The sequence below is a fragment of the Priapulus caudatus genome, unplaced genomic scaffold (assembly GCF_000485595.1).
Source record: "Priapulus caudatus unplaced genomic scaffold, Priapulus_caudatus-5.0.1 Scaffold11, whole genome shotgun sequence".
Taxonomy (NCBI): Eukaryota; Metazoa; Priapulida; class Priapulimorpha; order Priapulimorphida; family Priapulidae; genus Priapulus; species Priapulus caudatus.
The window spans coordinates 828,326-843,192 of record NW_014577072.1 but is presented as its reverse complement, the minus strand read 5'-3'; the positions used below and the strand labels follow the sequence as shown (position 1 = coordinate 843,192).

The window sequence follows — 14,867 nt, the reverse complement described above, 5'->3', positions numbered from 1 at the left end:
GTGTAGTGTGTGTTCGTGTGTGTGTGTGTGTGTGTGTGTGTGTGTGTGTGTGTGTGTGTGTGTGTGTGTGTGTGTGTGTGTGTGTGTGTGTGTGTGTGTGTGTGTGTGTGTGTGTGTGTGTGTGTGTGTGTTTGTGTGTGTGTATGTATGTGTGTGTCTGCGTGTTAGTCAGTTTGTTTGTGCACGTGTGCGTGTTGGCGTGTGTGCGTGCGTTCGTGCGTGTATGCGTGCGCACATGTGGGAGAAGGTATTGTAACAATTCAATCTACTTGTCGTTTTAGGGTTTCCGTCAATGAAAAGCTTCGTTTGTATGAGAACCTGGCGACAAAACCAACGTCCAAAGCCAAGCCTCCGAGTCCTGCGCGATCCCCGACCGCTCAGACTAATAAGGTACTTCCTTGTAGACCTTCATTCTAGTAAAGTACTTCGACTAAGAACGCGTACTTTACTATACACATGGATCTATATTTACTGAAACTAGCTGATCAAAGTGTTCTCAGAGAAACATGTCGTATAGTCCAGTGACGAAAACGTTGTGCATATATTAATGGCTCAACGACTGCGATTGAGTGTGTGACTCAATGACGATTCAGCGGCACCCTCGTAAAGTGTCATCAGTAGCTGTTAGTTTCAACTAACTCTATTTGTAACACTGTAGCAAGCAGATACACCCACTGCATTTCCTTTACAACGTGTGCTCTATTTCAGATCGTATGTAATTATAACGGGGTCTCCAAACTAGTAAAGTGACTATTAGTAATGCGTATTGTTTCGCTCGCACTATAGGTGCATGCTGCCAAGGTCGTCCATGAAACAGTAGTTACTGAACACGCTGCGACACCGGCTAAGGACAGGCTGCTGCTTCGCCTAGGCAGCAGAGAGTCTGGCATAGTCGTCTCATCTACAAGTACGTTCCGCATATTTACACGATTAGAAGGGCTCTCAACACATTGTGGCGATCATTCGCGGTGCTGCGCGGGATAATGGAAACACATTTAAATACATCCGCGTATTGAAATAATAACGATGGATGGTAAGACAGCATTGCTAATTTAGAGAACTCCTCTTTCCACCACTATACGCAACAACGCGCTTACATGCGTGTATTGTTCAGGTGCGTTTCCATACGGGGATAATGAATTATTACACCAAACCCCAAACCCAATTCTCGCCGATGTACGCCTGAAGCGAAAGGAAGAGAAGTCGAAAAATGAAGAAGCAAGACAGGACGCGAGTGAACAGCAGGTATGACTTTATTTTATGGCATATCCTTAATTTCATGCACGGTCTGTTTCTATGCAGATATTTTAAACGATTGACATTTTTATTTGTTAAAATGCTGGTCGCACTTTTTCCGCAAGATGGCAGCTGCAGCGAGCCTTGTTCTTATTATATTTCCTCTCTTTTCGTTTCCTCTACACCTCTACTGCTGTGCATTCTGTGTACCGTATATGAAATATCGAGGCTCTCTCTAATTTAATGAGGCCTCTGATGCATGCCCTTTACTCTTTTTCTGTGTGAAGCTCTGTCGTTGTATGAAGGCAAATGTACTCACAGGTCAAAATTTTGACGCAACGATTAAACGATGCGATAGTAAGACGAGATAACACAAAAGGTTGGCGCGGAAAGAATGCGCAAGTGAACGAAGATATAAAGGTATGTGTACTGGCTTGATGCGTCATGCTAATTCTACGCTTAGTCTGCATGTCTCTATTTCGACATGGTGTCACCTATGTATGTGCAACAACAACAGCACACATGTATACGCGCACACACGCACACGTACACGCGCATACACGGACATATTCAGACTCGCACGCACATACATACGCATACACGCGCACGCACGCTCGCACGAACACATATAAGGATAAAATGTCTTGCGTATAATCTGTTTACGTAAAACATTTGCAACGTAATTATGGTGCAGTACATCTCTGGTTACATTTATCACCGATGGGCTATTTCAGATTTGTTGTATTGGCTGGGCGATAAACGTAGGTAATTCTGACATGTATCCAATAATATTTATTATCCGGACTACATACTGTATTTATCGTTAGAATATATCTCAATTTGATTCAATTATGCCTCACCACTGTACGTAAAGGAGTGTGCGTGTAAGGGATATATCCGTCTTTTATATGCGTCTATATTATTAGGAGCTAGAGAGTGAGCTGCGAAAAGAAAACGAGCAACTTGTGTCTACTAGAAGCACCGTCAAGAAGCTTCGCGAAGATATAGAAAAAATACGGAAGGATGACATCAAGAAATCGAATACCAAAGATGACGAACCAAAGAAGCTTCACACTAGCGAACTAGCGATAACAATATCACCAAAAAAGTCGCTACAAAAGGTAATACGCATCTTCCTATGCAAGTTGGAGAGACATGTAATGATTTAGCAGCAAGTATTATTAGCACAAAACGTGATACACGTACCTCGAGAAATATATGCTGTGTGTATATAATCTTCTTCTACCCTAATGTATATTCTTGAAAGATATTACGCGTATAAATACATATATATATATATATATATATATAATATATATATATTATATATATATATATAATATATATTATGTGTGTGGCGGCCGCGCGCGGCGTGCGTGTGTGTGTGTGTGTGTGTGTGTGTGTGTGTGTTGTGTGTGTGTGTGTGTGTGTGTCTCGTGCGCGCGTTATGTGTCGTGTCGCCCCGCGCAGGCGCGTGGTGTGGGTGTGTGTGTTGTGTTGTGTGTGTAGTGTGCGCGCGCATCTTGTAGTGTATACACATACCATATGAAAATCCTATGATACTACGATGGTTATGATATTATGTTTGTGTGCCGCTGCGCGCCGGCTCGGCTTGCGCGCGTGCGTGCTGTGGTGGTTGTGTGCCTGTGTGTGTGTGTGTGTGCACAATATGTAAGTACAATACTTACATGGTTTGTCTTTAATGATGGTACTGGCGGTATTCGATTCAGAAGAACTTTGAGATGGTGGAATATACGGTTACAGTTCCCGACAGAGAGGCCAAGCCCATGCCGAACGCAACTGGTGCGGTAATGGCAAGACTGAAGGTAGGAGCACCATTGATATCGCAAAATTATCGCATTGACGCTGTTAATATTAAACGAGACAATTAGACGTCGAAATGTACAGAGGCATATATTTGGTGGTGCTTAAACAGTTTGGCACCGGTGACTGCATAGTTCAAATGGCGATCATTCTATCTCTGCAGGCATTTGAGGAAATGGAGAAGAAAAGTAAGGAGGCCGGAAAGTCTACGCCTAAAGCGAATAAAAATTAGGCCGCTGAACAAAACTCACGACATAGCTATATCACCCTACATTAACAGTACAAATCAGTCATGTCTATTATGTAGTTCTAATTATGTCTTGCGTTAGGCATTGACCCGCACACTCGAACGTGATCATGACCTTGATAGTCACGCGCTATTGAGGAGCTCAAGATTAGAGACGACCCATATAGCGAGACAGTCGAACGCCATTTCTGAATCGGTTTCGTTGAGTACGTTACGAGGCGAAATTCAATGGCTCATATGAATGGAATAGGCTCATGTATCATGAAGTGCAATTATCTTGAATTCATAACTAGATGGGTACCTTAATGTGCGATCTAGTTATGTTGTGTTTTGTCTATACAATATTATATCAGGCTTAATAGTTTAAGATGACGTGTGTAAGACAATACTACTTGCTATGCGTACCTATGGTTACCTCATCTATGTCTTGAAGTCTTGAAAAAACATTTAAATAGTTTTTTGAGTTAAATATTCTTAACATAATAGCTAGTTACGATTTACGTATATCGTACGACATACGCCACAGATGTCAGTCAATTCTTGTCATATATTTTGTGCATGTGTGTGAATGTAAAGCAAGGCACGCATTCAATACATATGTATATATAATTATAATTTATTTAATAATTTCTGTAATCTACTTTTAAATCCTGGAAAAGCTTGCTGCATGGTATGTACAACCGACCTCATTTGACTTAGTGGCGCAAAGCGAAATAGAATGATGAGTAAATGCAGCGTATATATATAGCGACGTTGCTTAGTGCGAATGTTACGAGGAACTGCTGAGTTAACTGGCACTAATTCATGGTTATATCACGCGATATTATATCATGTTACCCGGCTCATAGTAAAGTTATATTTGTTACTTGCCGACGCCCTCGTCTAATCTTTCATTCGTGGTGAGTTTTATAGTTTATAGTTATCTCGTGAATGGGTTTTCCGCCTCTCACGTATCTCCCCCATGCACATACTCTCTCGCGTGCTCTGTCAATCACCCCTTTCCGTCTGCTCTCTCTCGCTCACACGTGCTCTCTCACGCGCTCTTTCTTGTGCGCGAGCTCTCTCTTTCTCCTTCTCTCTCTCTCGCTCTCTCCCTCTCTCGCGCGCGCTCTCTTTCTCCCTCTTTTTCCCTCTCTCTCTCTCTGCCTTTCTATATCTCTTTCTCTTCCTCTCGCGCGCGCGCTTTCTCTCTCCTTCTCTCTCTCTCTCCCTACCTCTCTCCCTCTCCCCCCCTCTCTCTCTCCCTCTCTCTTTCCCCCCTCTCTCTCTCCCCCCTCTCTCTCTATCTCACATCTTGCGCCGTTCCTGATTCATTCGTCACTCGGTCGCTAGAATATTATTCACAGCCTCCGTCGCACGCAGCGCATTCTGAACCAGTGGCTCCGCGTACTTCCATATGGTCGTGTCCGTGACGACGTCGCCCGTGTACGATGGGTCGCACGCAGTCTCGTTCACCGTCGAGCACGTGCTGCGGTAGTGCTGCATGCGCGCCACCGACTCGTCCACCCAGTACGTGACGGGCTCGTAGCCTGGCAGCAGCTGCAGCGGCCAGTGATTGTGGACGCTGAGCGCACCCTGCGTGTTCACGAACGACTTGATGTCCTCGCCCTTCGGCGACAGCTTCGCCGAGCGGTTGACGTGCTGCAGCGCGTGCATGAAAGGCGGGAAGCGATCGCTCGGCGCCACGAAGAACTGGTCGAGGAAGTACTCGTTGCGGAACGTGTAGGACGCGTAGCGGTCGATGTTCGGCTCCGACTCGCGTATCGCCGCCATGATCGTCTGCCACGTCATGCCGCGCCGCGGCACGATGATCTCGTCGATGTCGACCACCGCCAGGTAGCGGTACGTGTTGATGTTCCGGTAGAGGCAGTCCGTGTAGACGAACACTTCCATGAGCCACGCCTGCCACGAGTTGTTGCTGACGAACATGCTGCGCATGCGCGGCTCGTTCGGATGCGCGCCGGGCAGCGTCAGCGGCGTGACGTCGACGACGCCGACGCGCTCGTAGTGACGCAGCACTGCGTCCATCGCCGGCGTCACGTCGTACTTGTAGAAGAAGATCTTCTGCGCGCCAAGCAGACGATGCATCTCGATCCACTCGACGAGTCGCTCGCTGATGTCGGCGTCGAGAAAGTTCAGCCCCTTCACGCAGACGCCGAAGTCCTGCCGCGCGGCGGCGCCCCCCGGCGGCGGCTCGCGGCCGCTCACGGCGAGCGCGTTCGTCGCCGGCGTGCACGGCAGCGGCGCGACGCTAACGAATCTAGGTAGGACGGCGCCGCGCCGACGCGGCAGTCGGCACGTGTACATGATCGCGTGGTACTCGTTCGGCACTATCGCCTCCTTGCAGTTGAACCAGAGCCACTGCTGGCTCGCCTTGACGACGTGGGGCGCGCGCTCGCCTTCGTACCACAGCTGACAGTACATCGGCGGCAGAGCGCAGATGTCCTTCATACCGAGCACGCGCACGAACCGCTGGCCGCGTGTCGCCACCTGTCGGCCGTCGTAGTAAGCAGCGTAGAGAAAGATGTCCATCTCGTGCACGCGCTGCCACATGAAATTGTTCATCCTGACGTCGACGAAGCTGGGAAAGCGCACCGGACACCTGGATGCTCCCGAGCGCGCCGCCGACACCGTCGTAAGCGACGCCGGCGCCCCCTGGTGCCGTTCCGCCGTCGACATCGTCGTAAGCGACGCCGGCGCTCCCTGGTGCCGTTCCGCCGCCGACGCGTTGCTGCTGTTCGGCTGGCCGTTGGCGACGTCGTAGTAGCTCTTCTCTATTTGCGAGTCGCTCACGATGACAAACGCGCCGAACATGGCGACGTAGACGAGCACGAGAGCAATGCGTCGCCAGCGCATGCGTATGTTCATCTGGTACAGCATGATGGCAGAGCGCTGGCGTGACTCTCTCGTCGTCAGGCGTATCACTCGCCGGCGATCAGGTTCACAGCTTCCGGGTCGGCGTTCTTACAGCACGAGCGAAGAGGTTGACGGGGGCACCGATGTGAATGTTCCTTGCTCTCTCTATCTCGATATGTACTCGTTTGTTGTGCGTCTTTCTCTCTCTCTCTCTCTCTCTCTCCTCTTTGTTGGTGTGTGTGCGTGTGTGTGTGTGTGTGTGTGTGTGTTTGTGGTGCGTGTGCTCGCTTGGCGTGTGTGTGTCGTGTGTGCCGTGCGTTGTGTGTGTGTGTGTGTGTGTGTGTGTGTGTGTGTGTGTGTGTGTGTGTGTGTGTGCGTGTGTTAGAGCATGGGTAGACGACTGCGTGTGTGGAAATTCCTTACACTCTCTACGCGTGTTCGTAGTGCAGTACTCAGCACGAGGTTCTTCCGTGTGTAGTGGTCACTCCTGTCACATTTCCTCGACTGAATATACACGAAAATCAACTTTAGAAACTGCATTATATATATTCAATGTACAGGACGAAACAAAAATGCACTTCACGCTTACATTGAATTTATTTACAGTAGTCATGCAATTTGCTAGATAAATTCCTGTTCACATTACGCATGCGTCCATTTCCCTGATGGAACTTAGCGAGCTGGTATTACTACATTCTACATATATGTCGTCATCTAGCCTTTTATATAACCGATTGAAATAAGGATGATGGCCTCTTACCGTATAGATAACATGTTGACGTTACCATAATGCCGTCGCCTCCGACCGTAGATTGTGACGGGGATCGCTAAAACAAACTGTATATAGGCAACTATATTCTACTGCTGGCGCCGTACACGCGAGCGCTCACGAAGCTAACGCATAGACTGCACATCTCTACCAGCGGGACGAGTGTGCCCGTGATGCATCTCTGCTAGCGTGGAGTGTGTGCACGTACGGTTCATGAACTCATGGTGTGCGATCATGCTTGCGCGCTGAGCTCTCCTTTGTGCAGTACTGCGATGCGGACCAGGAAGTGAAACTGTGGACTATTTATTCGCGTACGTGAGCGCATGGTATAGGGGGGATGTATTGCCGTGACCAGCCAAGCATCTCCTATAAATGCGAACTCGACCCGTCGCGGCAGCTAGTGGTTGCAACCCCTGATCCGTGGTTGTGGCAGGCCAGCTTATGCCGTCGGCCGCTTGCAGACAAAGAGCCCGCGTCGCTTCAAGCTTATAAGGTATTAAAGCGAGACGAACGCTAGCCACTATCCGAATGACCTGCAGACATTATTTCTATGCTCGTATACAATAACATAAAACACGTACAATTGGATTGGATCAAGAGCCGTTCACCTGTGTAGTTAATGTTACTGTTGACTAGATATATACCCACGAAACTATTTAACTTGTAGATTTTGCGGGCGTTTATTTATTTGAAAAATGTGAGAGCAATGAAATGCTTGTTACGTATGCAATTATCTCTACCGGTTGCACGGACTCCAAATTGCAGAGAGGTAACTGGTGCATAACTGGTAATACGTGTTAGGGTGAAACAAGCGCCATACATCCGGCAAGCAATACCGTAAAGAATGGTGCTGTCATTGACGGCCTGCGATACACGAGGCCGTGCGAAAAGTTAGTGGAACACGTCATTCCATGAAAATCCGGACTTCCATGAAAACCGTGGTCACTATCACAGTTGCATGTGTGGAAACGTCAACGTTAACACCTGATATAAAGTTAGGTAAATCATTCTACATCTAATACTATATACACATCTAATACTATTTCAGAAATCTAATCTATTTCTCGTGAGTATTTTCCTGTATTTGTTCAAAATGGCTATACATATACGCATATGAATGTAGAATATTCCAATCTATTTCCTTATTATGACTTTGACCATCTTTAGACAGCCTGAGAGACAGTAATATAAAGGAAAACAGTCGAATGCCAGATCTAGACAAGCAAGAAAGTAACATGACTCCAAGTGGTTTATAATTAATGTGAAAATACCAACGAACCAAAACGGAAACTAGAGTACATAAATTACGATAACGGTGTCATACCTGCAACATGAACAATTATATACAATTGGCCAAATCAAGTATAGCACGATGGTATTTCGTACGATAATTATAACTATACTGGAGATAACAAGCGCTTATATTTTACATTCACCAACAAGCTTGCACGCATGCGCGCACTCAGTTACGTACACACCTGTATTATTTGCCTTGTTTTATTATCTAGCCTATAACCTAAAGGCAACGCGCTCTCCTGACCCATTTGACTGATAAGTGTTCTATATAGCAAACATTTGCAGTGCACACCTGAAAGGTTTCGTGGCCTAAAAAACCTCAGCCTGGTCATTTTCATTGGACTATTTTCACTTGTTCATTGTGTCGCGTGATTTTTTCACGCAGCTATTTTGGCTAGCTCGATAAAATCTGTGCCTTAGAAAGAGCCACCTCTTGTACTCGATTCTGGTTAGTTGACATTTCCCACTGACCACCTGTATTAGAAAGAACAGTTGTGTATGTAACTCTCGCTGCGGGACTACCATGCACAGAGCAAAACGGTAGTCCCACATATCGCATGATCCCGTTGAGAAGCAGAGATTAAGTACGGACACTAACTATTTGCGTAAAAATGTGCTTTCCCACATTTAAGCCGATGTATTGGTCATAGCGCAATGTTTCTCTATATTGCTGCTGCTGCTTCAACTGCTGCTATACTATTTACTACAGTTTCTACTGCTAGCACTGACGTGGTGCGTAACACGGCAATGTTAATTTGCTCGCCGCATCACGCCCTGGGTTCGCCTCAATGCTAACGTAAAATGAAAAACGGCGCTCCGAGGTCGGTCGCCGTTGACTGCAAAGATAATTTTTTCCGCCGCTTTCATACGTTCAAAGTGGAGCCTGGCGGGACGACAGCACGTGTGTTTAATAAAATCCGATCTATAATTTTCACTTTTCTCGCAGCATCACGCCCTGGGTTCCCTGCTATGCCTTTATTAATGTACCGGTAGATGGCGCTCGTGCATCGATCACCGTTGACTGTCAAGATAATTGTTTTCAGCCGTTCTTATACGTTCAAAGTAGAGCGAGGCGGGCCGACAGCACGTGTGCTTTGTAAAATCCGAACTATAAAATTCACTTTTCTCGTAGCATCACGCCCTGGGTTCCTTGCTGTGCCTATTTTAATGTACCGGTAGATGGCGCTCGTGCATCGATCACCGTTGACTGCCAAGATAATTATTGCCTTCAGCCGTTCTTATACGTGCAAAGCGGAGCGGGGCGGGCCGACAGCACGTATGCTTGGTAAAATTGGACCTATAATATTCACTTTGCTTGCAGAATCATGCCCTGTGTTCCCGGCTATGATAATGTACATGAAAAAGGCGCTCCGACGTCGGTCGCCGTTGACTGCCAAGATAATTGTCTTTGGCCGTTCTTATACGTTCAATGTGGAGCGGGGCGGGCCGACAGCACGTGTGCTTTGTAAAATCCGTACTATAATATTCACTTTTCTCGCAGCATCACGCCCTGGGTTCCCTGCTATGCCTATATTAATATACCGGTAGATGGCGCTCGTGCATCGGTCACCGTTGACTGCCAAGAGAATTGTCTTCAACCGTTATTATACATTCAAAGTGGAGCGGGCCGGGCCGACAGCAGGCGTGCTTGATAAACTCCAATCTATGATATTCACATTGGTCGCAGCATCACGCCCTGGTTTCACAGCTATGTCTATATTAATGTACATGACGATGGCGCTCGTGCGTCGGTCACCGTTGCCTGACAAGAGAATTTTCTTCGGCCGTTCTTATATGTTTAAAGTGGAGCCGGGCGGGCCGACAGCGCTTGTGCTTTGAATCAGATCTATGACATTCACTTTAATGAGTGACTCATAGAAGCATAGAGAGTTTACTCACTACCTATATGGATTGGCCGCTAGGTCTGACGAACAATACAATCTTAAATATGCACGCCTTTTGACTCACTGTTCTTTCACAACTTTCCTTGTACGTTGATTCCAAGTTTCTCCTTATTATTGCTTCATATAAACACCGTGACTCTTTCTCCATAGTACTAAGGAAATTAAATTTATGCTTGGATTCCAGCCGGACCTGGGTCTTTTACTTTAAATAAAGGGGAAATGATTGCAAAATTTTAACTTCTACAGCCAGACATCCAGTCACTTACACAATAGCCGCATGGCACCCTCATGCATTTAATTAAATTCTACAATTCGTAGCTTGTTAGCGTATTAGAATACTGCGTATTTCACTATTCTGGCAACCTTGTGCGATATTAGACCATTCAGTGATTAATTTTTTGGTCCTATGTATATTCTGGTAATTATTTATCAGTCATTTCACCTTACGATAAGCACTATATTAATATACGGATAATAATGACGCGTAGTCCGCCTGGGGAATAGGATGAGCCTCAAGGTCGTAAAAACATACTAATGACGCCTAATCGATGAAAAATAACACAAATGCGCGAGCGCTGTTTACTAACATTCCGACTAAGACGCCCACACCTTACAAGACGGCTAACCACCAAGGCTACCGGCCATGCCCCAAATGCAGTGCATGGCGAAAAGCAGGCATGCGTTACAAGTGACCAGACTGCCTATATATACCTGCTCAGCTAGGCTAATGTAGAGCTCGTAGTAAGCGTACGTTCCCTAAGGCAAAAAACTACTCGGGAGGTAACTTTCACGTCCCGAAGGATCATATTATGTTTCTATTTACACCATGTGGGGCTGTTACCGGAAAGTCGCGCGTATTGTGTTTATAGGCTGCAGGTCGAAATGTTAAATGCCACATGTAAATTAAGACACATAATTATCCGACTCGCAAATGTCTATTTCAGACAAAAATGAAGACCTATCAGTTTTCATAGTATAACAGTTGTTTTCGTCCTTTGTAGTTGTGGGTTGGCCGGGACGCCCTCTTGTTTCAACCCAAATCCATGACGTGTAACAAAGATATCAGATAAACCCATATCTCTAATTTAGAAACCCGAAGGATGCGCGCTTCACGAGTGATGTGGGGCAAGTCTGATGTTGCTGCTGCTGTTGGCGTAAGATTATGCGATAATGAATAGGTTTATTACTAAAGGAACATACAACGGGTTAATAATTCACCAAGCCTCTTACAACTGCAGATATACTATAGCAAGCTGACAGCTTCGATAATGATCCTTTAATTACGTCCGGGTCAAATAATAGTCATTGTTCCGTCACATGACATTAACCACTTAACTCCTAATTATCGACTAGATCTTTACTCTACTCCTAATTAGCTCGTGGGCCAGCCGATGAAAAACTGAGTGGGAGTGATCAGAACTAGCTTGAACTACCAAAGCATCCTTGACCCAACCGCAACATACTCATACTACTTCTTACAACAGGTAATGGGACAACTGGCAGTTATACACGGCGAGTCAGCGAGGTATAGGGAAATATATTTAGGTGTTGTGCACTACTGCCACGGGTTTCCACTCATGCCGGGACGCTTTTCTGTGTGATAGATGACATATTCAGTGATAATTACCTACGTTTAGTCGGTTTGCGCCATTCCAGGTGTCACAACTGCTCAATAAGTCGTTAATATGGTTAAAGTACATTTTTTCAGTTGAAACACGGACTCAAAAAATTTACCGATGTAATTGTCATTTCTGTCGCATGTGTCAGAATGCCATCGATCAAGCCTGCTTATCCGTTGTCAAAACCCTTCATGACAACAACTCGATCATCGTAAAACGATTGGAAGTCTCATTTAAAAGTTACATGAGTTTAAAAACCATTGAAATCTTGCTGGGGGCACGACAGCTGTCACTGCGTGCGCCCGTCGAGCAATGCTGCAGAGCCAGCCTGACATTAACAAACGCGTTTTGATCTGGCTTTTAGAAATACCTCGACACAAACCGCGAGCGCGTTAGGGAAGAGCCGGGAATGTTTGTGTTGCATGCGCCAGCCGATGTAACATTAGTTGTTTAACAAATTAAAAAAGGTCCTACAGTAAACCTTTTACAGTCAAGTACCAGCCGGTATTCTTTAGTATCAGGTGTCGCTTTTTTTCTTGATCATATAGTTATCACCTAGTTTAGCGATTTAGCGATTTTGAGCAGTTAAGCGAGTTTTACCCCTTCATTGAAATATTTCGCTCGGCATATTCTTCGCAACGTTGACAAAAGTTCAAAGCAATATTTTATAGTTTAACCTTCATAAAATAATAATAAAATAATAAAAGCGATCGCCGTTCAACCCTTCGGCATAAGTGGCGCTATTGCCCGATGCCGTGCAGCGCATACCCTGGGGCGTATACGAGATTTGCACGCAGTACCCAAGGCCCTTTGCATACATATCATAGGCACTGCTGTCGTGGTGATGGCCCTAATTCGTACTCCGAAGCACGGCTTACCGATGGACATACCTCGGCGGAACACCTTGGCATTAGCAGTCCGGCGGCGGCCTACCAAGCTTTTAATCAGCATTCCTTTGACTCTCCGGTGACTCCGCAAATTGATGGCCCGCCTATCCCTAAAATGCCTCGCCATCGCGAAGGCGTGTGCGTCGCAGTAGGCCGTGTCGCGTTATAACGTCACCAGCAGCCGCATCGCAAAGTATCATCGCTGTAACTGCCCGACGAGCACACACACACCAATCTAACGGCCGCTAGACCGAATACATCCATTGAAATAAGAGCGCGGACAGACGGAGTAGAACGTACATAAGCGATGAAGTTTCTCGCAGCGGCATTGCTTCTACTCGGCCTGCTGGCGGCGTCGGCGTCGGCGGTTGCGGATAGCGTCGACCTAACGTTTGCCTTCCTCGCGCAGACGAACGCGACAACGTGCGTGCGCGGCACGGGCACGGTGCTGCCCGTGCACCTCGACAACGACCGCTGGAAGCTCGAAGCCAACATCGCCGTGCAGGCGGCCACTCTCGTCGGTCAGTTGTGGGACCCCGACCTGCAGACGAACGATGACTTTGACGACCTGCTCTATGCTATCGTGACAAGCAACGTGCGATCGCGCCAGATGATCTACGGCTCGGCGATTGCTTTCGTCAAGGATGGATATCGAGATGGTGTGCGACTTTTCGCACCGTACGCCTTCCGCAGGAACGCCGGAGTCTCGTCAATTGACCTGTCTCGCAGATACGATTACACGACGTCAGACTCTGAGTGGTTCTACAAAGTCCTCGAAGGTAATTGAAAGCGACTTGCCATAGAATAGCCGTAGTCGCCTGTTGTGTGCGGGCATTTGTTTTGTGTAGATAAGAGGCGACTTACTATAGAATAGTCATTGTCACCTACCATGTGCGGGCATTTGAATCATTGGGATGATTTAACGTGACGTGCAACGAATGCTATCGTATGCTTCATTCTCTATACTCACATGCATTATATTACAACAACGGCATCTTCTCGTAATATATACTCCATTCGGAATGACAGCGTGTAATCTCGCATAAGGCGAGGGTGCGAAGCGACAGCTCTTGTAGCTCTTGTATCATACCATACTACAAAAGGCACGCTGGAACTTAGTTTTCGCGAACCGAGTTAAGGTCTGTGATTAGGAAGTTCTTATGCGCCATGCAGAGCGCTTCACCAGCAGCCCAGCGCGGGTGCTTTCCATCCTCTCTAATCTGTGGCATCGTCCGTAGTTACGTAGCGTTAGGATTAGTCTGGCATAGAATTCATTCGGTATTCAGTCTATTATTTTCCAGACCTTTCTTTCTCCTCTCCGCTACATTCATATATCCCATTGTGATGAGAAGCAGAGGGCTAATGATTTACTCTCCGACTAAACACGATCATGCTCATGATTATTATCATGATCGTAATATTCTGATAATGTTTATATAATTATAATTTTATATAATTATATGGCGCAACAAACACCTGCAAAAATGCTCGGAAAATGAAATCAAGCGGCCACACTAAACGTATTATATAACGCCAAGTTTCCTCACTCTCTTGTTAGCTATCGATTCATTATGGCATTATCAAAATGCGAAATCTTTCTCTGATCAACGATAGATAGTGGGACGTCGAGGTATAATGGCGGCGGGTGTGCCCGCATGCTTCACATACTACACACACAGTCTATTGCGGATCGTAAAGAACGTGCGTAAGGTCCCTTCGTCGTTAATAACATAAGATCTGTCAGCAAGGGAATTCACAACGGCTCAATATACCGTGATTTATTACGCTGTCCTTTCCGTGCGTGGGTCTGCGAGCGGCGTTTCTAACTTATGGCTTGACGTGACTAGAAGGAAGATCGGAGAGGTGAATGAAGCGCTCGCGGCAAGGACGATGTGTGAAGAGAACTGGAAACGACGCTGCTGCTGTTATCAGCTCAGAGCGTCAGGCGAGTCAACCTTCGGTTTTAGAACGCATGCCTCGAGCAACAACAAGGTTGTGCAGCGGGCATATTGCATTTAGGACATAAATAGCACAGTTAAAAATTGCACAAGTTGATCAGTTTCGATAGACTCACGTATAGTAAAGCGTGACCAAGCGCGACGCGCGTGGAATTATAATTTGTGGGGTTATCTATGATTAATGCAGTGGGGATAGCGCTCCCTTTATATATTTACATGATATATATATATATATATATTTATCTCGGGTTACGATTGAGGTTGTGATAAA

The 14,867-nt window shown here is 46.4% G+C and overlaps 3 protein-coding genes across 3 annotated transcripts in view; 2 read left to right on the top strand and 1 right to left on the bottom strand.

Moving 5' to 3' along the window:
- Positions 1-281: 281 nt before the first annotated feature.
- On the top strand, positions 282-3,644 carry LOC106807755 (neurofilament heavy polypeptide-like; the record flags this gene model as incomplete). Its single annotated transcript, XM_014810209.1, is given in 7 exon segments — positions 282-390; positions 787-907; positions 1,115-1,245; positions 1,558-1,656; positions 2,163-2,357; positions 2,967-3,062; positions 3,224-3,644. Coding segments are annotated over 7 exon segments (820 nt in total), but the record flags the coding sequence as incomplete, so codon positions are not given.
- Positions 3,645-4,530: 886 nt separating this feature from the next.
- LOC106807314 lies at positions 4,531-6,384 on the bottom strand. The gene has a single exon (XM_014809629.1). It carries the CDS (start codon positions 6,185-6,187, stop codon positions 4,625-4,627), a length of 1,563 nt encoding a protein of 520 aa, XP_014665115.1. The 5' UTR covers positions 6,188-6,384; the 3' UTR covers positions 4,531-4,624.
- Positions 6,385-11,594: 5,210 nt separating this feature from the next.
- Positions 11,595-14,867, top strand: part of LOC106807307 — a 5,106-nt gene continuing 1,833 nt past the window's right edge. The window contains exons 1-2 of the mRNA XM_014809617.1: positions 11,595-11,616; positions 12,579-13,417. Coding sequence (XP_014665103.1) covers positions 12,946-13,417 — 472 coding nt within the window. The 5' untranslated portion in view covers positions 11,595-11,616; positions 12,579-12,945. The remainder of the gene's footprint in view (positions 11,617-12,578; positions 13,418-14,867) is intronic.